The following is a 22,426-nucleotide window of genomic DNA, read 5'->3' on the forward strand; positions in this document are numbered from 1 at the left end:
GTGGGTTTCCGAGGGTGGGTGGCTACCAGGATTCGCTCCATGCGTTGTGTTGGGGGCCCAGGATGAGTACCTCGGTCTTGTTTGTGTTGAGTTGAAGACAGCTATCTCTCATCCAGTTGGCGACTGCTTTCATGCCCTTGTGGAAGTTGTGCCTGGCCTTGTCTGGTTCGTTGGAGAGGATGAGTTAGGTGTCGTCGGCATAGAAGAAGTTTGTTCCGTAGCTTCTGACGATGGTGGCTAGCGAGGCCATGTAGACGTTGAACAGCGTGGGGCTGAGGAAGAATCCTTGGGGTACGCCGCAGGTGTTGGGTGTGGGTTCTGCGAGGAAGGGGGCGAGTCTCACTTGTTGCGTTCTGCTGGAGATAAAGGATTGGATCCAGTCGAGGGCCTTGTCTCTAATGCTGGCTTCGTGGAGTCTTCTTATCAGGGTGTGATGGGAGACTGTGTTGAACGCTGCCGAGAGGTCAAGTAGGATGAGTGCCGCCGTCTCTCCCTTGCCCAGTAGGGAGCGGATGTCGTCCGTTGCAGACAGGAGGGCTGTTTCGGTGCTGTGGTTTGACCTTAATCTGGATTGGGAGATGTCGAGGATGTTATGGCTTTCAAAAAACGTGGTGAGTTGGCTGTTGACTGCTTTTTCTATGACTTTTGCAGGAAAAGGAAGTAGGGAGATGAACCTGAATTTTTTTTAGGTCGGTGGGGTAAGCCATGAGTTTCTTGAGGAGGGGGTTGATCTTGGCATATATCCAGTCGTTCGGGAAGGTAGTGGCAGCTAGTGAGCAGTTGATGGTGAGGCAGAGCTTGGGGGTGATGGTGTCTGCAGCTCTGTTGAAGACGTGATGGGGGCATGGGTCCATGGGGGCCCCAGAGTGGATGGACTTCATGGTTTCCAGTGTATATTCGGTGCAGAGGGGTGTCTGGGTGGAGATTGTGGGTTTGTTGGTGTCAGTGGTTGGACCGGGGGATCAGCGCGTGGGTTATCCTTGTTAAAACTGTCGTAGATGGTCTTGATTTTGTGGTGAAAGTAGGTGTTGTCTGTCGCATAGGTCCTGTAAGGGTGGGATGTCCATTGTCTCGCTCTTGGGTTGGGTGAACTCCTTGATGTTGAAGAGTTCCTTGCTGTTGTGTGCTTGTGAAGAGATCCTGTCTTGCATAGCCTTCTTTTCTGCTGTCTCAGATGAGTTAGTGGTGTGCGGTGGTGGTGGCTTTGAAGCTGATGTGGGCTTCTGGAAATTTAGTGTTTCTCAAGATTTTCTCAAGGCGGCGACAGGTGCGTCTTGATACCCGGAGTTCGGGGTGAACTAGCTGGCTCTCTTTCGTGGGTGTTGTCGTTCTTTTTGAGGGGAGCTATGGTGTTGGTGCAGGCAGTGATCCATTTGTGGAAGGTGTGTGCTGCGGTGTTTGGGTCTCGTTGCGTGTGATGGTGGGTGCAGCTATGGAGAGGGCGGCGGTGAGCTGATCATCAGTTATTCTTGTCCAGTTTCTATGCGACGCCTGGGGTTGGGGTCCGGCGAGTTGAAGGTGAAGTGGATGCATGGGAGATCTGTCCATGGGAGTTCCGTGGTGTGGCTGAATGTAGCAGCGGTTCCTGTAGTGAAGAACGGATCGAGAATGTATCCTGCCGAGTGTGTTGGCTCTGTCACGATCTGTCTTAGTCCTATGTTGTGGAGGTTTTCTAGGAGGGAAGCGGTGTTGTGGTCTTGCGGTTTCTCAAGGTGGAAGTTGAGGTTTCCCAGCAGGGTGTAGTTGGTGGCTGCAATGGCTTGTGCGGAGATGAAGTCTGTGGAGTCGGCGAAAGGTGTGCGGGGTCCGGGAGGGTGGTAGATGATGGTTCCCCTGATGGTGGATGTTGGGCTGGTGTGTAACTTGAAATGGAGGTGTTCCATCGGGTTAGTGGCTTCTTTGGAGTCCTCGGAGTGTGTATTCAGGCAGAGGTTGGCCCTGTGGACGATAGCGATTTTCCCCTCCGACCCTCCCCCCCCCCCTCCCCAGTGAGGCTGAGGCGATCTTTCCTGGCGATCTTGTTCCCCTGGGGGATAGTGATGGTGACGTCTGGGCCTGAGGTGTTGTTGGTCCAGGTCTCGGTGAGGAATGCAACATCCGGGTTGATGCTTTCTGGGAGGTCCCAGATTTCGGTGACGTTTATGGAGGGAGCGGACATTGAGGAGGATGCACTTCAGAGGTTTCGGTGAGTTGTTGCGGGTAGGTTGTGCTGGGTTCCCGGTCTTGGTGGTGGTGCAGGTTTGACGGCAGTGGAGGCAGCTGAATGGTCTGTGTGTGTTGCCTGGAGCTGCTTGCTTGCAGTTGTTGGTGCATCCTGGGTTGAGTACGATGAGTTCATCTGCTGTGTAGAGGCGGCGGATGGCAGGACCAGGGGTCCTAGCGCAGGACGCGTTCGGGTCATGGACGGACACAGATGGGCTTGCCTTAGGCACACCTTTGGTGTGGCCCCCATTAAGTAGGGAGGAGAGGACAGCTGGGAGGTAGGAGCGGAAAACGGCGTGAAAAAAGGGGGTGTGGCCACGGGGGCAGCAGTGGCAGGGATAGAGCGCAAGAGAGAGGGGGATGGGGCCGCAGGGGCAGCAGTGGTGGGGGAGAGGGAGAAGGCGGTAGAGCGAGAGAGAGAGCGAAGTGAGGGGAGAAAAGCGGGAAGGAGAGTGAAACGCAGAAAGCGAAAGACAAAAGGAACACAAAAGGGACAGAACATGGAAGGAAAAGCACACAGAGTGAAACAGAGGCAAAAGAGTTAAAAAGGAGATAAGAGGCAGGGTGCAGCCTAGTAGAAGAGCAGAACTCTCCCACTAGACACTAGGGATGAGGCGCAGGCAGAAGCCTGTGGGTGGAGGAGGGCCTTGAACTCTTGACGGAGGTCAGAGTTCAGAGGAACAGAAGGGCATACTTGCCAGTGGAGCTACGAGGTGGCAGAGCAGTTCACTGACTAGGTCAGTGTGGTTGTGCCATGAAAGCATCTGAAACAAATATCAGCTGAAGGGTATGTCTAACTGAGGCCATTGTTTCATCTGCACTCTTTGTTTTAGTAATATAAATAAAGCACACTTTTTTCTCTTTATTTCTATTTATTTTTTGTATTTCAGGTATACCCACTGTTGCACCTCCGACTACGAAACCAGAGCCACGTACTGATGTGACGCCTCCCGCAGAAGGCACATTCCTTCTGTATGCCCAGGGGCAGCAGATAGGTGTCCTACCTCTGAATGGCACACGCCTTAGCAAAGCAACTGCAAAGACACTGCTCTCACTACATGTAAAGTATCATCTTTGTTACCTCAAAATCTGAAGCAGAACGTATCTTTTTTTTAATCCATGGAGCATGATTGGATTTTAATAATGTTAATTACCAACTTCTATTAGTATGGAATTGGAGCACCTTTCAGTTGCCCATGTTATGACTTTCCAAAATGTTTCTTTCACAGATAGGAGCCTGATTCAGTTTTGTGGAGGTGTTATCAGTATAGCTGTATGCTAGTTTTAATGAGCTGTAGTGATGTTTTTGTGTGGGTGAGAATAGAGAAATGTGCCAAACTGCTTTCATAGTTTCTCGGTTGGTCAGGCATCCGTTGCCTGTGTATTATATATGAGTGTTAATTATCTGACAGTAGCTGTTGTAGTTAATTGCATATTTGTGCTGAGTTTGTATGTGAAACACATTACATCATTTGCTAAAGACTAGACAAATATGTTGTTGGAGCTGTGCTGCAGCAAATATTATTCGAATAACTGCAAGCAATTTCTGCAGCAATGGAATGTTACTGCACTCGCAGATTCTCCCTACCCATCCCTCAATGGAGTACCCATGTGTTGGAATAGTGAAAAGCCAAATACACATTTTTCCTCCACTTTACAAGAGGATGCTACCATCAGGCGATTTAGTTACTAATCATATGAGTTTTACTATACCACATCTTGAAGGAGGCAGACGTGCAATACACATAAGAGCTTTGTCATAAGTTTTTTTTATATATATATATATATATATATATATATATATATATATGTTCGATGGCATCTGTCGCTGTAGATACGCATGTTTTGCAATAGCTCGCCATCTGGTGTTGGGCCGGAGTACTACAAGTTGTTTTTCTTCGAAGAAGTCTTTCGAGTCACGGGACCGAGTGACTCCTCCTTTTGTCTCCATTGCGCATGGGCGTTGTAAGGAAATGCCTCCTTGGCATGGTTGCCCCCTGACTTTTTGCCTTTGCTGATGCTATGTTTACAATTGAAAGTGTGCTGAGGCCTGCTAACCAGGCCCCAGCACCAGTGTTCTTTCCCTAACCTGTACTTTTGTATCCACAATTGGCAGACCCTGGCATCCAGATAAGTCCCTTGTAACTGGTACTTCTAGTACCAAGGGCTCTGATGCCAAGGAAGGTCTCTGAGGGCTGCAGCATGTCTTATGCCACCCTGGAGACCTCTCACTCAGCACAGACACACTGCTTGCCAGCTTGTGTGTGCTAGTGAGGACAAAACGAGTAAGTCGACATGGCACTCCCCTCAGGGTGCCATGCCAGCCTCTCACTGCCTATGCAGTATAGGTAAGACACCCATCTAGCAGGCCTTCCAGCCCTAAGGCAGGGTGCACTATACCATAGGTGAGGGTACCAGTGCATGAGCACTGTACCCCTACAGTGTCTAAGCAAAACCTTAGACATTGTAAGTGCAGGGTAGCCATAAGAGTATATGGTCTGGGAGTCTGTTTTACACGAACTCCACAGCACCATAATGGCTACACTGAAAACTTGGAAGTTTGGTATCAAACTTCTCAGCACAATAAATGCACACTGATGCCAGTGTACATTTTATTGCAAAATACACCCCAGAGGGCACCTTAGAGGTGCCCCCTGAAACTTAACCGACTGTCTGTGTAGGCTGACTAGTTCCAGCAGCCTGCCACACTAGAGACATGTTGCTGGCCCCATGGGGAGAGTGCCCTTGTCACTCTGAGGCCAGTAACAAAGCCTGCACTGGGTGGAGATGCTAACACCTCCCCCAGGCAGGAGCTGTAACACCTGGCGGTGAGCCTCAAAGGCTCACCCCTTTGTCACAGCACCGCAGGACACTCCAGCTAGTGGAGTTGCCCGCCCCCTCCGGCCCCGGCCCCCACTTTTGGCGGCAAGGCCGGAGAAAATAATGAGAATAACAAGGAGGAGTCACTGGCCAGTCAGGACAGCCCCTAAGGTGTCCTGAGCTGAGGTGACTCTAACTTTTAGAAATCCTCCATCTTGCAGATGGAGGATTCCCCCAATAGGGTTAGGACTGTGACCCCCTCCCCTTGGGAGGAGGCACAAAGAGGGTGTACCCACCCTCAGGGCTAGTAGCCATTGGCTACTAACCCCCCAGACCTAAACACGCCCTTAAATTTAGTATTTAAGGGCTACCCTGAACCCTAGAAAATTAGATTCCTGCAACAACAACAAGAAGGACTGCCTAGCTGAAAACCCCTGCAGAGGAAGACCAGAAGACAACAACTGCCTTGGCTCCAGAAACTCACCGGCCTGTCTCCTGCCTTCCAAAGAACTCTGCTCCAGCGACGCCTTCCAAAGGGACCAGCGACCTCTGAATCCTCTGAGGACTGCCCTGCTTCGACGACGACAAGAAACTCCCGAGGACAGCGGACCTGCTCCAAAAAGACTGCAACTTTGTTTCAAGAAGCAGCTTTAAAGAACCCTGCAACTCCCCGCAAGAAGCGTGAGACTTGCAACACTGCACCCGGCGACCCCGACTCGGCTGGTGGAGAACCAACACCTCAGGGAGGACCCCCGGACTACTCTACGACTGTGAGTACCAAAACCTGTCCCCCCTGAGCCCCCACAGCGCCGCCTGCAGAGGGAATCCCGAGGCTTCCCCTGACCGCGACTCTCTGAAACCTAAGTCCCGACGCCTGGAAAAGACCCTGCACCCGCAGCCCCCAGGACCTGAAGGACCGGACTTTCACTGCAGAAGTGACCCCCAGGAGTCCCTCTCCCTTGCCCAAGTGGAGGTTTCCCCGAGGAAGCCCCCCCTTGCCTGCCTGCAGCGCTGAAGAGATCCCTTGATCTCTCATTGACTTACATTGCGAACCCGACGCTTGTTCTAACACTGCACCCGGCCGCCCCCGCGCCGCTGAGGGTGAAATTTCTGTGTGGGCTTGTGTCCCCCCCCGGTGCCCTACAAAACCCCCCCTGGTCTGCCCTCCGAAGACGCGGGTACTTACCTGCAAGCAGACCGGAACCGGGGCACCCCCTTCTCTCCATTATAGCCTATGCGTTTTGGGCACCACTTTGAAGTCTGCACCTGACCGGCCCTGAGCTGCTGGTGTGGTAACTTTGGGGTTGCTCTGAACCCCCAACGGTGGGCTACCTTGGACCAAGAACTGAACCCTGTAAGTGTCTTACTTACCTGGTAAAACTAACAAAAACTTACCTCCCCCAGGAACTGTGAAAATTGCAGTGTCCACTTTTGAAATAGCTATTTGTGAATAACTTGAAAAGTATACATGCAATTGAAATGATTCAAAGTTCCTAATGTACTTACCTGCAATACCTTTCAAACAAGATATTACGTGTTAAATTTGAACCTGTGGTTCTTAAAATAAACTAAGAAAAGATATTTTTCTATACAAAACCTATTGGCTGGATTTGTCTCTGAGTGTGTGTACCTCATTTATTGTCTATGTGTATGTACAACAAATGCTTAACACTACTCCTTGGATAAGCCTACTGCTCGACCACACTACCACAAAATAGAGCATTAGTATTATCTATTTTTACCACTATTTTACCTCTAAGGGGAACCCTTGGACTCTGTGCATGCTATTCCTTACTTTGAAATAGCACATACAGAGCCAACTTCCTACAGGCGTCGACTCCAACTTCGATTGTTTTTTTTCCGCCATCGGGTTCGGACGTGTTCCTGTCGCTCCGAGTTTCGGAACGGAAAGATAGCTATTTTCGGAAGATTTTCGTCGGTATTGTTGCGTTCGGGATCGGCGTAGTTAGATTCAACACCGCATCGAAGATCGAAGAGCTCCGGTGCCCTTCGGGGTAGTTTTTCGATCCCCCGTCGGGGCCTGGTCGGCCCGACCGCGTGCTGAAGAACGCCGATGGAACGGACCCCATTCCGTTTCTGCCCCAAATGCCACAATAAATACCCCTATACAGACCAACACTTGGTCTGTAACCTGTGCCTGTCACCCGAGCACAGTGAAGACACCTGTGAGGCCTGTTGTGCGTTCCGGTCCCGAAAAACACTCCGAGACCGTCGAGCCAGAAGACTTCAGATGGCCTCCGCGCCGACAGCCCACCGAGAGTTCGAGGAACAAGAAGAGGAAGGTACCTTCTCGATCCAAGAATCGGACTCCGAAGGATTCGACGATACACAAACCGTGAGTAAGACGTCGAAAACCACACAGAGGAAGATTTACAAGGCCCAGGGGACGCCACTGCCATCAGGCCATGGCTCCACCCATAAATTCGGTGACCGAACGTCGGCACCGAAAAAGGCCCAAACAGTGCCGAGATCGTCCGACTCCGGTCGAGACACCGGCACGCAGCCTTCTCGGGACCGAGAAAGTGCTGGAGACAAGCCTCGACACCGAGATGCCGGTGTGGACACGGCTCGACGCCGAGACAGCGGCACCGAAGAAGATCGACGGCAAGAGGTTTCGGCCCCGAAAAAGAAAAAAGTCACCTCGGAGCCGAAAAAACACGCAGACAGGGTTTCGGTGCCGAAACAAACTGCAAGCAACCCAGCTTCAGGCTCTTATACAGAAGAGCACTCGCTAACCTCCCAAATGCAAAAGCATAGTGTAGGAAGTTGGCTCTGTATGTGCTATTTCAAAGTAAGGAATAGCATGCACAGAGTCCAAGGGTTCCCCTTAGAGGTAAAATAGTGGTAAAAATAGATAATACCAATGCTCTATTTTGTGGTAGTGTGGTCGAGCAGTAGGCTTATCCAAGGAGTAGTGTTAAGCATTTGTTGTACATACACATAGACAATAAATGAGGTACACACACTCAGAGACAAATCCAGCCAATAGGTTTTTGTATAGAAAAATATCTTTTCTTAGTTTATTTTAAGAACCACAGGTTCAAATTCTACATGTAATATCTCATTCGAAAGGTATTGCAGGTAAGTACTTTAGGAACTTCAAATCATCAAAATTGCATGTATACTTTTCAAGTTATTCACAAATAGCTGTTTTAAAAGTGGACACTTAGTTCAATTTTCACAGTTCCTAGGGGAGGTAAGTTTTGGTTAGTTTTACCAGGTAAGTAAGACACTTACAGGGTTCAGTTCTTGGTCCAAGGTAGCCCACCGTTGGGGGTTCAGAGCAACCCCAAAGTCACCACACCAGCAGCTCAGGGCCGGTCAGGTGCAGAGTCCAAAGTGGTGCCCAAACCGCATAGGCTAGAATGGAGAGAAGGGGGTGCCCCGGTTCCGGTCTGCTTGCAGGTAAGTACCTGCGTCTTCGGAGGGCAGACCAGGGGGGTTTTGTAGGGCACCGGGGGGGACACAAGCCCACACAGAAATTTCACCCTCAGCAGCGCGGGGGCGGCCGGGTGCAGTGTAGAAACAAGCGTCGGGTTTGTATTGGAAGTCAATGGGAGATCTCGGGATCTCTTCAGCGCTGCAGGCAGGCAAGGGGGGGGTTCCTCGGGGAAACCTCCACTTGGGCAAGGGAGAGGGACTCCTGGGGGTCACTCCTCCAGTGAAAGTCCGGTCCTTCAGGTCCTGGGGGCTGCGGGTGCATGGTCTCTCCCAGGCGTCGGGACTTTGGATTCAAAGGGTCGCGGTCAGGGGAAGCCTCGGGATTCCCTCTGCAGGCGGCGCTGTGGGGGCTCAGGGGGGACAGGTTTTTGTACTCACAGTCTTAGAGTAGTCCTGGGGTCCCTCCTGAGGTGTTGGATCGCCACCAGCCGAGTCGGGGTCGCCGGGTGCAGTGTTGCAAGTCTCACGCTTCTTGCGGGGAGCTTGCAGAGTTCTTTAAAGCTGCTGGAAACAAAGTTGCAGCTTTTCTTGGAGCAGGTCCGCTGTCCTCGGGAGTTTCTTGTCTTTTTGAAGCAGGGGCAGTCCTCAGAGGATGTCGAGGTCGCTGGTCCCTTTGGAAGGCGTCGCTGGAGCAGGATCTTTGGAAGGCAGGAGACAGGCCGGTGAGTTTCTGGAGCCAAGGCAGTTGTTGTCTTCTGGTCTTCCTCTGCAGGGGTTTTTCAGCTAGGCAGTCCTTCTTCTTGTAGTTGCAGGAATCTGATTTTCTAGGGTTCAGGGTAGCCCTTAAATACTAAATTTAAGGGCGTGTTTAGGTCTGGGGGGTTAGTAGCCAATGGCTACTAGCCCTGAGGGTGGGTACACCCTCTTTGTGCCTCCTCCCAAGGGGAGGGGGTCACAATCCTAACCCTATTGGGGGAATCCTCCATCTGCAAGATGGAGGATTTCTAAAAGTTAGAGTCACCTCAGCTCAGGACACCTTAGGGGCTGTCCTGACTGGCCAGTGACTCCTCCTTGTTTTTCTCATTATTTTCTCCGGCCTTGCCGCCAAAAGTGGGGCCTGGCCGGAGGGGGCGGGCAACTCCACTAGCTGGAGTGTCCTGCTGGGTTGGCACAAAGGAGGTGAGCCTTTGAGGCTCACCGCCAGGTGTGACAACTCCTGCCTGGGGGAGGTGTTAGCATCTCCACCCAGTGCAGGCTTTGTTACTGGCCTCAGAGTGACAAAGGCACTCTCCCCATGGGGCCAGCAACATGTCTCGGTTTGTGGCAGGCTGCTAGAACTAGTCAGCCTACACAGATAGTCGGTTAAGTTTCAGGGGGCACCTCTAAGGTGCCCTCTGGGGTGTATTTTACAATAAAATGTACACTGGCATCAGTGTGCATTTATTGTGCTGAGAAGTTTGATACCAAACTTCCCAGTTTTCAGTGTAGCCATTATGGTGCTGTGGAGTTCGTGTTTGACAAACTCCCAGACCATATACTCTTATGGCTACCCTGCACTTACAATGTCTAAGGTTTTGTTTAGACACTGTAGGGGTACCATGCTCATGCACTGGTACCCTCACCTATGGTATAGTGCACCCTGCCTTAGGGCTGTAAGGCCTGCTAGAGGGGTGTCTTACCTATACTGCATAGGCAGTGAGAGGCTGGCATGGCACCCTGAGGGGAGTGCCATGTCGACTTACTCGTTTTGTCCTCACTAGCACACACAAGCTGGCAAGCAGTGTGTCTGTGCTGAGTGAGGGGTCTCCAGGGTGGCATAAGACATGCTGCAGCCCTTAGAGACCTTCCTTGGCATCAGGGCCCTTGGTACTAGAAGTACCAGTTACAAGGGACTTATCTGGATGCCAGGGTCTGCCAATTGTGGATACAAAAGTACAGGTTAGGGAAAGAACACTGGTGCTGGGGCCTGGTTAGCAGGCCTCAGCACACTTTCAATTGTAAACATAGCATCAGCAAAGGCAAAAAGTCAGGGGGCAACCATGCCAAGGAGGCATTTCCTTACACAACCCCCCCCCACAAACGAAAGAGGATGAGACTAACCTTTCCCAAGAGAGTCTTCATTTTCTAAGTGGAAGAACCTGGAAAGGCCATCTGCATTGGCATGGGCAGTCCCAGGTCTGTGTTCCACTATAAAGTCCATTCCCTGTAGGGAGATGGACCACCTCAACAGTTTAGGATTTTCACCTTTCATTTGCATCAGCCATTTGAGAGGTCTGTGGTCGGTTTGAACTAGGAAGTGAGTCCCAAAGAGGTATGGTCTCAGCTTCTTCAGGGACCAAACCACAGCAAAGGCCTCCCTCTCAATGGCACTCCAACGCTGCTCCCTGGGGAGTAACCTCCTGCTAATGAAAGCAACAGGCTGGTCAAGGCCATCATCATTTGTTTGGGACAAAACTGCCCCTATCCCATGTTCAGAGGCATCAGTCTGCACAATGAACCGCTTAGAATAATCTGGAGCTTTGAGAACTGGTGCTGAGCACATTGCTTGTTTCAGGGTGTCAAAGGCCTGTTGGCATTCTACAGTCCAGTTCACTTTCTTGGGCATTTTCTTGGAGGTGAGTTCAGTGAGGGCTGTCACAATGGATCCATATCCCTTCACAAACCTCCTGTAATACCCAGTCAAGCCAAGGAATGCCCTGACTTGAGTCTGGGTTTTTGGAGCTACCCAGTCCAGAATAGTCTGGATCTTGGGTTGGAGTGGCTGAACTTGGCCTCCACCTACAAGGTGGCCCAAGTAAACCACAGTTCCCTGCCCTATCTGGCATTTGGATGCCTTGATAGAGAGGCCTGCAGATTGCAGAGCCTTCAAAACCTTCCTCAGGTGGACCAGGTGATCCTGCCAGGTGGAGCTAAAGACAGCAATATCATCAAGATAAGCTGTGCTAAAGGACTCCAAGCCAGCAAGGACTTGATTCACCAACCTTTGGAAGGTGGCAGGGGCATTCTTTAAACCAAAGGGCATAACAGTAAACTGATAATGCCCAACAGGTGTGGAGAATGCTGCCTTTTCTTTTGCTCCAGGTGCCATTTTTATTTGCCAGTACCCTGCTGTCAAGTCAAAGGTACTTAGAAATTTGGCAGCACCTAATTTATCTATGAGCTCATCAGCTCTTGGAATTGGATGAGCATCTGTCTTGGTGACAGAATTGAGCCCCCTGTAGTCCACACAAAACCTCATCTCTTTCTTTCCATCTTTGGTGTGAGGTTTGGGGACTAAGACCACTGGGCTAGCCCAGGGGCTGTCAGAGCGCTCAATCACTCCCAATTCCAGCATCTTGTGGACTTCCACCTTGATGCTTTCCTTAACATGGTCAGACTGTCTAAAGATTTTGTTCTTGACAGGCATGCTGTCTCCTGTGTCCACATCATGGGTACACAGGTGTGTCTGACCAGGGGTTAAGGAGAAGAGTTCCGGAAACTGTTGTAGGACTCTCCTACAATCAGCTTGCTGTTGGCCAGAGAGGGTGTCTGAGTAGATCACTCCATCTACTGTGCCATCTTTTGGGTCTGATGACAGAAGATCAGGGAGAGGTTCACTCTCTGCCTCCTGATCCTCATCTGTTACCATCAACAGATTCACATCAGCCCTGTCATGGAAGAGCTTAAGGCGGTTCACATGGATCACCCTCTTGGGGCTCCTGCTTGTGCCCAGGTCCACCAAGTAGGTGACCTGACTCTTCCTTTCTAGTACTGGGTAAGGGCCACTCCATTTGTCCTGGAGTGCCCTGGGAGCCACAGGCTCCAGAACCCAGACTTTCTGCCCTGGTTGGAACTCAACCAGTGCAGCCTTTTGGTCATACCAAAACTTCTGGAGCTGTTGGCTGGCCTCAAGGTTTTTGGTTGCCTTTTCCATGTACTCTGCCATTCTAGAGCGAAGGCCAAGTACATAGTCCACTATGTCCTGTTTAGGCTCATGGAGAGGTCTCTCCCAGCCTTCTTTAACAAGGGCAAGTGGTCCCCTTACAGGATGACCAAACAGAAGTTCAAAGGGTGAGAATCCTACTCCCTTCTGTGGCACCTCTCTGTAAGCGAAAAGCAGACATGGCAAGAGGACATCCCATCTCCTTTTGAGTTTTTCTGGGAGCCCCATGATCATGCCCTTTAATGTCTTGTTGAATCTCTCAACTAAGCCATTAGTTTGTGGGTGGTATGGTGTAGTGAATTTATAAGTCACCCCACACTCATTCCACATGTGCTTTAGGTATGCTGACATGAAGTTGGTACCTCTGTCAGACACCACCTCCTTAGGGAAACCCACTCTGGTAAAGATACCAATGAGGGCCTTGGCTACTGCAGGGGCAGTAGTCGACCTAAGGGGAATAGCTTCAGGATACCTGGTAGCATGATCCACTACTACCAGGATATACATGTTTCCTGATGCTGTGGGAGGTTCCAGTGGACCAACTATGTCCACACCCACTCTTTCAAAGGGAACCCCCACCACTGGAAGTGGAATGAGGGGGGCCTTTGGATGCCCACCTGTCTTACCACTGGCTTGACAGGTGGGGCAGGAGAGGCAAAACTCCTTAACCATGTTGGACATATTGGGCCAGTAGAAGTGGTTGACTAACCTCTCCCACGTCTTGGTTTGTCCCAAATGTCCAGCAAGGGGAATGTCATGGGCCAATGTTAGGATGAACTCCCTGAACAGCTGAGGCACTACCACTCTCCTAGTGGCACCAGGTTTGGGGTCTCTGGCCTCAGTGTACAGGAGTCCATCTTCCCAATAGACCCTATGTGTTCCATTTTTCTTGCCTTTGGACTCTTCAGCAGCTTGCTGCCTAAGGCCTTCAAGAGAGGGACAGGTTTCTTGTCCCTTACACAGCTCCTCCCTTGAGGGTCCCCCTGGGCCTAAGAGCTCAACCTGGTAAGGTTCAAGCTCCAAAGGCTCAGTTCCCTCAGAGGGCAGAACTTCTTCCTGAGAAGAGAGGTTCCCTTTCTTTTGCTGTGTTGCAGTTGGTTTCCCAACTGACTTTCCTGTTCTCTTGGTAGGCTGGGCCATTTTTCCAGACTCCAGCTCTACTTTTTCACCCTGTGCCTTGCATTGTGCTCTTGTTTTCACACACACCAGTTCAGGGATACCCAGCATTGCTGCATGGGTTTTTAGTTCTACCTCAGCCCATGCTGAGGACTCCAGGTCATTTCCAAGCAGACAGTCCACTGGGATATTTGAGGAGACCACCACCTGTTTCAGGCCATTGACCCCTCCCCATTCTAAAGTAACCATCGCCATGGGATGTACTTTTCTCTGATTGTCAGCGTTGGTGACTGTGTAAGTTTTTCCAGTCAGGTATTGGCCAGGGGAAACCAGTTTTTCTGTCACCATGGTGACACTGGCACCTGTATCCCTCAGGCCCTCTATTCTAGTCCCATTAATTAAGAGTTGCTGTCTGTATTTTTGCATGTTAGGTGGCCAGACAGCTAGTGTGGCTAAATCCACCCCACCCTCAGAAACTAGAGTAGCTTCAGTGTGGACCCTGATTTGCTCTGGGCACACTGTTGATCCCACTTGGAGACTAGCCATACCAGTGTTACCTGGATGGGAGTTTGGAGTGGAACCTTTCTTGGGACAGGCCTTGTCTCCAGTTTGGTGTCCATGCTGTTTACAGCTATGACACCAGGCCTTTTTGGGATCAAAGTTTTTACCCTTGTACCCATTGTTTTGTGAAGAGGCTCTGGGCCCACCCTCCTGTGCAGGTTTTTGGGGGCCTGTAGAAGACTCTTTACTATTTTTAGTTTTGGTTGTCTCATCACCCTTCCCCTGGGGAGTCTTTGTGACCCCTTTCTTTTGGTCACCCCCTGTTGAAGTCTTGGACACCCTTGTCTTGACCCAATGGTCCGCCTTCTTTCCCAATTCTTGGGGAGAAATTGGTCCTAGGTCTACCAGATGCTGATGCAGTTTATCATTGAAACAATTACTTAACAGGTGTTCTTTCACAAATAAATTGTACAGCCCATCATAATTACTTACACCACTGCCTTGAATCCAACCATATAGTGTTTTCACTGAGTAGTCTACAAAGTCAACCCAGGTCTGGCTCGAGGATTTTTGAGCCCCCCTGAATCTAATCCTATACTCCTCAGTGGAGAATCCAAAGCCCTCAATCAGGGTACCCTTCATGAGGTCATAAGATTCTGCATCTTTTCCAGAGAGTGTGAGGAGTCTATCCCTACACTTTCCAGTGAACATTTCCCAAAGGAGAGCACCCCAGTGAGATCTGTTCACTTTTCTGGTTACACAAGCCCTCTCAAAAGCTGTGAACCATTTGGTGATGTCATCACCATCTTCATATTTTGTCACAATCCCTTTGGGGATTTTTAACATGTCAGGAGAATCTCTGACCCTATTTATATTGCTGCCACCATTGATGGGTCCTAGGCCCATCTCTTGTCTTTCCCTTTCTATGGCTAGGAGCTGCCTCTCTAAAGCCAATCTTTTGGCCATCCTGGCTAACAGGAGGTCATCTTCACTGAGAGCATCCTCAGTGATTTCAGAAATGTGGGACCCTCCTGTGAGGGACTCACTAGTTCTGACTAACACAGTTGGAGACAGGACTTGAGGGGTCCTGTTCTCCCTATTTAGGACTGGAGGAGGGACATTGGCCTCCAAGTCACTAATTTCTTCCTCTGTGAGGTCATCATCAGAGGGGTTGGCTTTTTCAAACTCTGCCAACAGCTCCTGGAGCTGAATTTTGGTAGGTCTGGAGCCAATGGTTATTTTTTTGATATTACAGAGAGACCTTAGCTCCCTCATCTTAAGATGGAGGTAAGGTGTGGTGTCGAGTTCCACCACATTCATCTCTGTATCAGACATTATTTTGCTAAAAGTTGGAAGACTTTTTAAAGAATCTAAAACTGTTTCTAGAATCTAATTTCAAACTTTTAACAAACTTTTTAAACTCTAAAAGACAATGCTAAACAGGGACTTAACACACAAGGCCCTAGCAGGACTTTTAAGAATTTAGAAAAATTTCAAATTGCAAAAATCAATTTCTAATGACAATTTTGGAATTTGTCGTGTGATCAGGTATTGGCTGAGTAGTCCAGCAAATGCAAAGTCTTGTACCCCACCGCTGATCCACCAATGTAGGAAGTTGGCTCTGTATGTGCTATTTCAAAGTAAGGAATAGCATGCACAGAGTCCAAGGGTTCCCCTTAGAGGTAAAATAGTGGTAAAAATAGATAATACCAATGCTCTATTTTGTGGTAGTGTGGTCGAGCAGTAGGCTTATCCAAGGAGTAGTGTTAAGCATTTGTTGTACATACACATAGACAATAAATGAGGTACACACACTCAGAGACAAATCCAGCCAATAGGTTTTTGTATAGAAAAATATCTTTTCTTAGTTTATTTTTAAGAACCACAGGTTCAAATTCTACATGTAATATCTCATTCGAAAGGTATTGCAGGTAAGTACTTTAGGAACTTCAAATCATCAAAATTGCATGTATACTTTTCAAGTTATTCACAAATAGCTGTTTTAAAAGTGGACACTTAGTGCAATTTTCACAGTTCCTAGGGGAGGTAAGTTTTGGTTAGTTTTACCAGGTAAGTAAGACACTTACAGGGTTCAGTTCTTGGTCCAAGGTAGCCCACCGTTGGGGGTTCAGAGCAACCCCAAAGTCACCACACCAGCAGCTCAGGGCCGGTCAGGTGCAGAGTCCAAAGTGGTGCCCAAACCGCATAGGCTAGAATGGAGAGAAGGGGGTGCCCCGGTTCCGGTCTGCTTGCAGGTAAGTACCCGCGTCTTCGGAGGGCAGACCAGGGGGGTTTTGTAGGGCACCGGGGGGGACACAAGCCCACACAGAAATTTCACCCTCAGCAGCGCGGGGGCGGCCGGGTGCAGTGTAGAAACAAGCGTCGGGTTTGTATTGGAAGTCAATGGGAGATCTCGGGATCTCTTCAGCGCTGCAGGCAGGCAAGGGGGGGGTTCCTCGGGGAAACCTCCACTTGGGCAAGGGAGAGGGACTCCTGGGGGTCACTCCTCCAGTGAAAGTCCGGTCCTTCAGGTCCTGGGGGCTGCGGGTGCAGGGTCTCTCCCAGGCGTCGGGACTTTGGATTCAAAGGGTCGCGGTCAGGGGAAGCCTCGGGATTCCCTCTGCAGGCGGCGCTGTGGGGGCTCAGGGGGGACAGGTTTTTGTACTCACAGTCTTAGAGTAGTCCTGGGGTCCCTCCTGAGGTGTTGGATCGCCACCAGCCGAGTCGGGGTCGCCGGGTGCAGTGTTGCAAGTCTCACGCTTCTTGCGGGGAGCTTGCAGAGTTCTTTAAAGCTGCTGGAAACAAAGTTGCAGCTTTTCTTGGAGCAGGTCCGCTGTCCTCGGGAGTTTCTTGTCTTTTTGAAGCAGGGGCAGTCCTCAGAGGATGTCGAGGTCGCTGGTCCCTTTGGAAGGCGTCGCTGGAGCAGGATCTTTGGAAGGCAGGAGACAGGCCGGTGAGTTTCTGGAGCCAAGGCAGTTGTTGTCTTCTGGTCTTCCTCTGCAGGGGTTTTTCAGCTAGGCAGTCCTTCTTCTTGTAGTTGCAGGAATCTGATTTTCTAGGGTTCAGGGTAGCCCTTAAATACTAAATTTAAGGGCGTGTTTAGGTCTGGGGGGTTAGTAGCCAATGGCTACTAGCCCTGAGGGTGGGTACACCCTCTTTGTGCCTCCTCCCAAGGGGAGGGGGTCACAATCCTAACCCTATTGGGGGAATCCTCCATCTGCAAGATGGAGGATTTCTAAAAGTTAGTCACCTCAGCTCAGGACACCTTAGGGGCTGTCCTGACTGGCCAGTGACTCCTCCTTGTTTTTCTCATTATTTTCTCCGGCCTTGCCGCCAAAAGTGGGGCCTGGCCGGAGGGGGTGGGCAACTCCACTAGCTGGAGTGTCCTGCTGGGTTGGCACAAAGGAGGTGAGCCTTTGAGGCTCACCGCCAGGTGTGACAACTCCTGCCTGGGGGAGGTGTTAGCATCTCCACCCAGTGCAGGCTTTGTTACTGGCCTCAGAGTGACAAAGGCACTCTCCCCATGGGGCCAGCAACATGTCTCGGTTTGTGGCAGGCTGCTAGAACTAGTCAGCCTACACAGATAGTCGGTTAAGTTTCAGGGGGCACCTCTAAGGTGCCCTCTGGGGTGTATTTTACAATAAAATGTACACTGGCATCAGTGTGCATTTATTGTGCTGAGAAGTTTGATACCAAACTTCCCAGTTTTCAGTGTAGCCATTATGGTGCTGTGGAGTTCGTGTTTGACAAACTCCCAGACCATATACTCTTATGGCTACCCTGCACTTACAATGTCTAAGGTTTTGTTTAGACAGTGTAGGGGTACCATGCTCATGCACTGGTACCCTCACCTATGGTATAGTGCACCCTGCCTTAGGGCTGTAAGGCCTGCTAGAGGGGTGTCTTACCTATACTGCATAGGCAGTGAGAGGCTGGCATGGCACCCTGAGGGGAGTGCCATGTCGACTTACTCGTTTTGTCCTCACTAGCACACACAAGCTGGCAAGCAGTGTGTCTGTGCTGAGTGAGGGGTCTCCAGGGTGGCATAAGACATGCTGCAGCCCTTAGAGACCTTCCTTGGCATCAGGGCCCTTGGTACTAGAAGTACCAGTTACAAGGGACTTATCTGGATGCCAGGGTCTGCCAATTGTGGATACAAAAGTACAGGTTAGGGAAAGAACACTGGTGCTGGGGCCTGGTTAGCAGGCCTCAGCACACTTTCAATTGTTAACATAGCATCAGCAAAGGCAAAAAGTCAGGGGGCAACCATGCCAAGGAGGCATTTCCTTACACATAGGTTTGAGGAAGAGCTACAATCAACTGATGTGGACCATACGCAAAAGCGTATTTTCATACAGCAGGGGACAGGAAAAATAAGCACCCTTCCCCCCATTAGAAGAAAGAGAAGGTTGGAGTTCCAAACTGAACAGACACCACAACCAAAAGTGGTGAAAAGAGTTACCCCACCACCCTCTCCTCCGCCCGTGATTAACGTCTCACCGGCACAAACTCCATCACACTCCCCAGCTCACACCACCATAAGCCAGGGTGACCAAGATCAAGACGCATGGGACCTATACGACGCCCCAGTGTCAGATAACAGTCCGGAGGCATACCCTACCAAGCCATCTCCACCAGAGGACAGCACCGCGTATTCTCAAGTGGTGGCTAGAGCAGCACAATTTCACAACGTAAGCCTCCATTCAGAACAGGTCGAGGATGATTTTTTATTCAACACACTCTCCTCCACCCACAGCTCATACCAAAGCCTGCCTATGCTCCCTGGTATGCTCCGGCACGCAAAAGAAATCTTTAAGGAGCCGGTCAAAAGTAGGGCAATCACACCAAGGGTGGAAAAAAAGTATAAGGCGCCTCTTACAGACCCGGTTTTCATCACTACACAGCTGCCACCAGACTCTGTCGTTGTAGGAGCAGCTAGAAAAAGGGCCAACTCCCACACATCTGGAGATGCACCACCCCCAGATAAAGAAAGCCGCAAGTTCGATGCAGCTGGTAAGAGAGTCGCAGCACAAGCTGCAAACCAGTGGCGCATCGCAAACTCACAGGCACTACTTGCGCGCTATGACAGAGCCCACTGGGACGAGATGCAACATCTCATTGAACATCTGCCCAAGGACTTACAAAATAGGGCAAAACAAGTGGTTGAGGAGGGACAGACCATTTCCAACAACCAGATCCGCTCCTCCATGGACACTGCAGATACAGCTGCACGGACAATTAATACATCTGTAACTATCAGAAGGCATGCATGGCTCCAAACGTCTGGATTTAAACCAGAGATTCAACAAGCAGTTCTCAATATGCTGTTTAACGAAAAAGAACTGTTCGGTCCAGAAGTGGACACAGCGATTGAGAAACTCAAAAAAGATACGGACACTGCCAAAGCCATGGGCGCACTCTACTCCCCGCAGAGCAGAGGGAATTACAGCACATTCCGTAAACCACCCTTTCGAGGGGGGTTTCGGGGTCAGAGCACACAAGCAAGCACCTCACAAGCTACACCGTCCAGTTACCAGGGACAGTATAGAGGAGGTTTTCGGGGACAATATAGAGGAGGGCAATTCCCTAGGAATAGAGGAAGATTTCAGAGCCCCAAAACCCCTACTACTAAACAGTGACTCACATGTCACTCACCCCCTCCACACAACACCAGTGGGGGGAAGAATAAGTCATTATTACAAAGCATGGGAGGAAATCACTACAGACACTTGGGTTCTAGCAATTATCCAGCATGGTTATTGCATAGAATTTCTACAATTCCCTCCAAACATACCACCAAAAGCACAAAATTTGACAACACACCATTCCAATCTCCTGGAGATAGAAGTGCAGGCACTATTGCAAAAGAATGCAATCGAATTAGTGCCAAACACACAAATCAACACAGGAGTTTACTCACTGTACTTTCTAATACCAAAGAAGGACAAAACGCTGAGACCAATCCTAGACCTCAGAGTAGTGAACACTTTCATCAAATCAGACCACTTTCACATGGTCACACTACAAGAAGTATTGCCATTGCTAAAACTACACGACTACATGGCAACTTTAGACCTCAAGGATGCTTATTTCCATATACCAATACACCCATCGCACAGGAAATACCTAAGGTTTGTATTCAAGGGAATACATTACCAATTCAAGGTACTGCCTTTCGGATTAACAACCGCACCAAGAGTCTTTACCAAATGTCTAGCGGTAGTCGCTGCACACATAAGAAGGCAGCAAATACATGTGTTCCCATATCTAGACGACTGGCTAATCAAGGCCCATTCGTTAATACAGTGCTCAAATCACACAAATCATATCATACAAACCCTCTTCAAACTAGGGTTCACCGTCAATTTCACAAAATCCAAAATTCTGCCGCGCAAGGTACAACAATACCTGGGAGCCATAATAAACACATCAAAAGGAGTAGCCACTCCAAGTCCACAAAGAATTCAAAATTTCAACACCATCATACAACGCATGTATCCAACACAAAGGATACAAGCAAAGATGGTACTACAACTCCTAGGCATGATGTCTTCATGCATAGCCATTGTCCCAAACGCAAGACTGCACATGAGGCCCTTACAACAGTGCCTAGCATCACAATGGTCACAAGCACAGGGTCACCTTCAAGATCTGGTGTTAATAGACCGCCAAACTTACCTCTCGCTTCTGTGGTGGAACAACATAAATTTAAACAAGGGGCGGCCTTTCCAAGACCCAGTGCCACAATACGTAATAACAACAGATGCTTCCATGACAGGGTGGGGAGCACACCTCGATCAACACAGCATACAAGGACAATGGAACGTACATCAAACAAAACTGCATATAAATCACCTAGAACTTCTAGCAGTTTTTCAAGCACTAAAAGCTTTCCAACCAATAATAGTTCACAAATACATTCTCGTCAAAACAGACAACATGACAACAATGTATTATCTAAACAAGCAAGGGGGGACGCATTCCATGCAGTTAAGCCTGCTAGCACAAAAGATTTGGAGTTGGGCAATTCACAACCAAATTCGCCTAATAGCACAATTTATACCAGTGATCCAAAATCAACTCGCAGACAATCTCTCTTGAGATCACCAACAGGTCCACGAATGGGAAATTCACCCCCAAATTCTGAACACTTATTTCAAACTCTGGGGAACACCTCAGATAGACTTGTTTGCGACAAAGGAGAACGCAAAATGCCAAAACTTCGCATCCAGATACCCACACAAACAGTCCCAAGGCAATGCCCTATGGATGAACTGGTCAGGGCTATTTGCTTACGCTTTTCCTCCTCTCCCTCTCCTTCCTTACCTGGTAAACAAACTCAGTCAAAACAAACTCAAACTCATATTAATAGCACCAACTTGGGCAAGGCAACCCTGGTACACAACGCTGCTAGACCTATCAGTAGTACCCTGCATCAAATTGCCCAACAGGCCAGATCTGTTGACACAGCACAACCAAAAGATCAGACACCCAGATCCAGCATCGCTGAATCTAGCAATCTGGCTCCTGAAATCCTAGAATTCGGGCACTTACAACTTACCCAAGAATGTATGGAAGTCATAAAACAAGCCAGAAGGCCATCCACCAGGCACTGCTATGCAAGTAAATGGAAGAGGTTTGTTTGCTACTGCCATATTAATCAAATACAACCATTACACACAACTCCAGAACATGTAGTGGGTTACTTGCTTCACTTACAAAAATCTAACCTGGCTTTCTCTTCCATTAAAATACACCTTGCAGCAATATCTGCATACCTGCAGACTACCTATTCAACTTCCCTATATAAGATACCAGTCATTAAAGCATTCATGGAGGGCCTTAGGAGAATTATACCACCAAGAACACCACCTGTTCCTTCATGGAACCTAAATGTTGTCCTAACTAGACTTATGGGTCCACCTTTTGAACCCATGCACTCCTGCGAAATACAGTTCCTAACCTGGAAGGTGGCATTTCTCATCGCCATTACTTCCCTAAGAAGAGTAAGCGAGATTCAAGCGTTTACAATACAGGCACCTTTTATACAACTACACAAGAATAAGGTCGTCCTAAGGACCAATCCTAAATTTTTGCCAAAGGTTATTTCACCGTTCCATCTAAATCAAACAGTGGAACTTCCAGTGTTCTTTCCACAGCCAGATACCGTAGCTGAAAGGGCCCTACATACATTAGATGTCAAAAGAGCATTGATGTATTACATTGACAGAACAAAAAACATCAGAAAGACTAAACAACTATTTATTGCATTTCAAAAACCTCATGCAGGAAACCCAATATCAAAACAAGGTATAGCCAGATGGATAGTTAAATGCATCCAAATCTGCTACCTTAAAGCTAAACGACAGCTGCCCATTACACCAAGGGCACACTCAACCAGAAAGAAAGGTGCTACCATGGCCTTTCTAGGAAACATCCCAATGCAAGAAATATGTAAGGCAG

The 22,426-nt window shown here is 49.3% G+C and overlaps 1 protein-coding gene across 2 annotated transcripts in view; it reads left to right on the forward strand.

Moving 5' to 3' along the window:
- Positions 1–22,426, forward strand: part of NID2 (nidogen 2) — a 449,243-nt gene that overhangs the window by 311,365 nt on the left and 115,452 nt on the right. For both annotated transcript variants that reach the window (XM_069208632.1, XM_069208633.1), the window contains one exon: positions 3,093–3,262. In XM_069208632.1, coding sequence (XP_069064733.1) covers positions 3,093–3,262 — 170 coding nt within the window. The remainder of the gene's footprint in view (positions 1–3,092; positions 3,263–22,426) is intronic.

This window comes from Pleurodeles waltl, chromosome 9, assembly GCF_031143425.1.
Source record: "Pleurodeles waltl isolate 20211129_DDA chromosome 9, aPleWal1.hap1.20221129, whole genome shotgun sequence".
NCBI lineage: Eukaryota > Metazoa > Chordata > Amphibia > Caudata > Salamandridae > Pleurodeles > Pleurodeles waltl.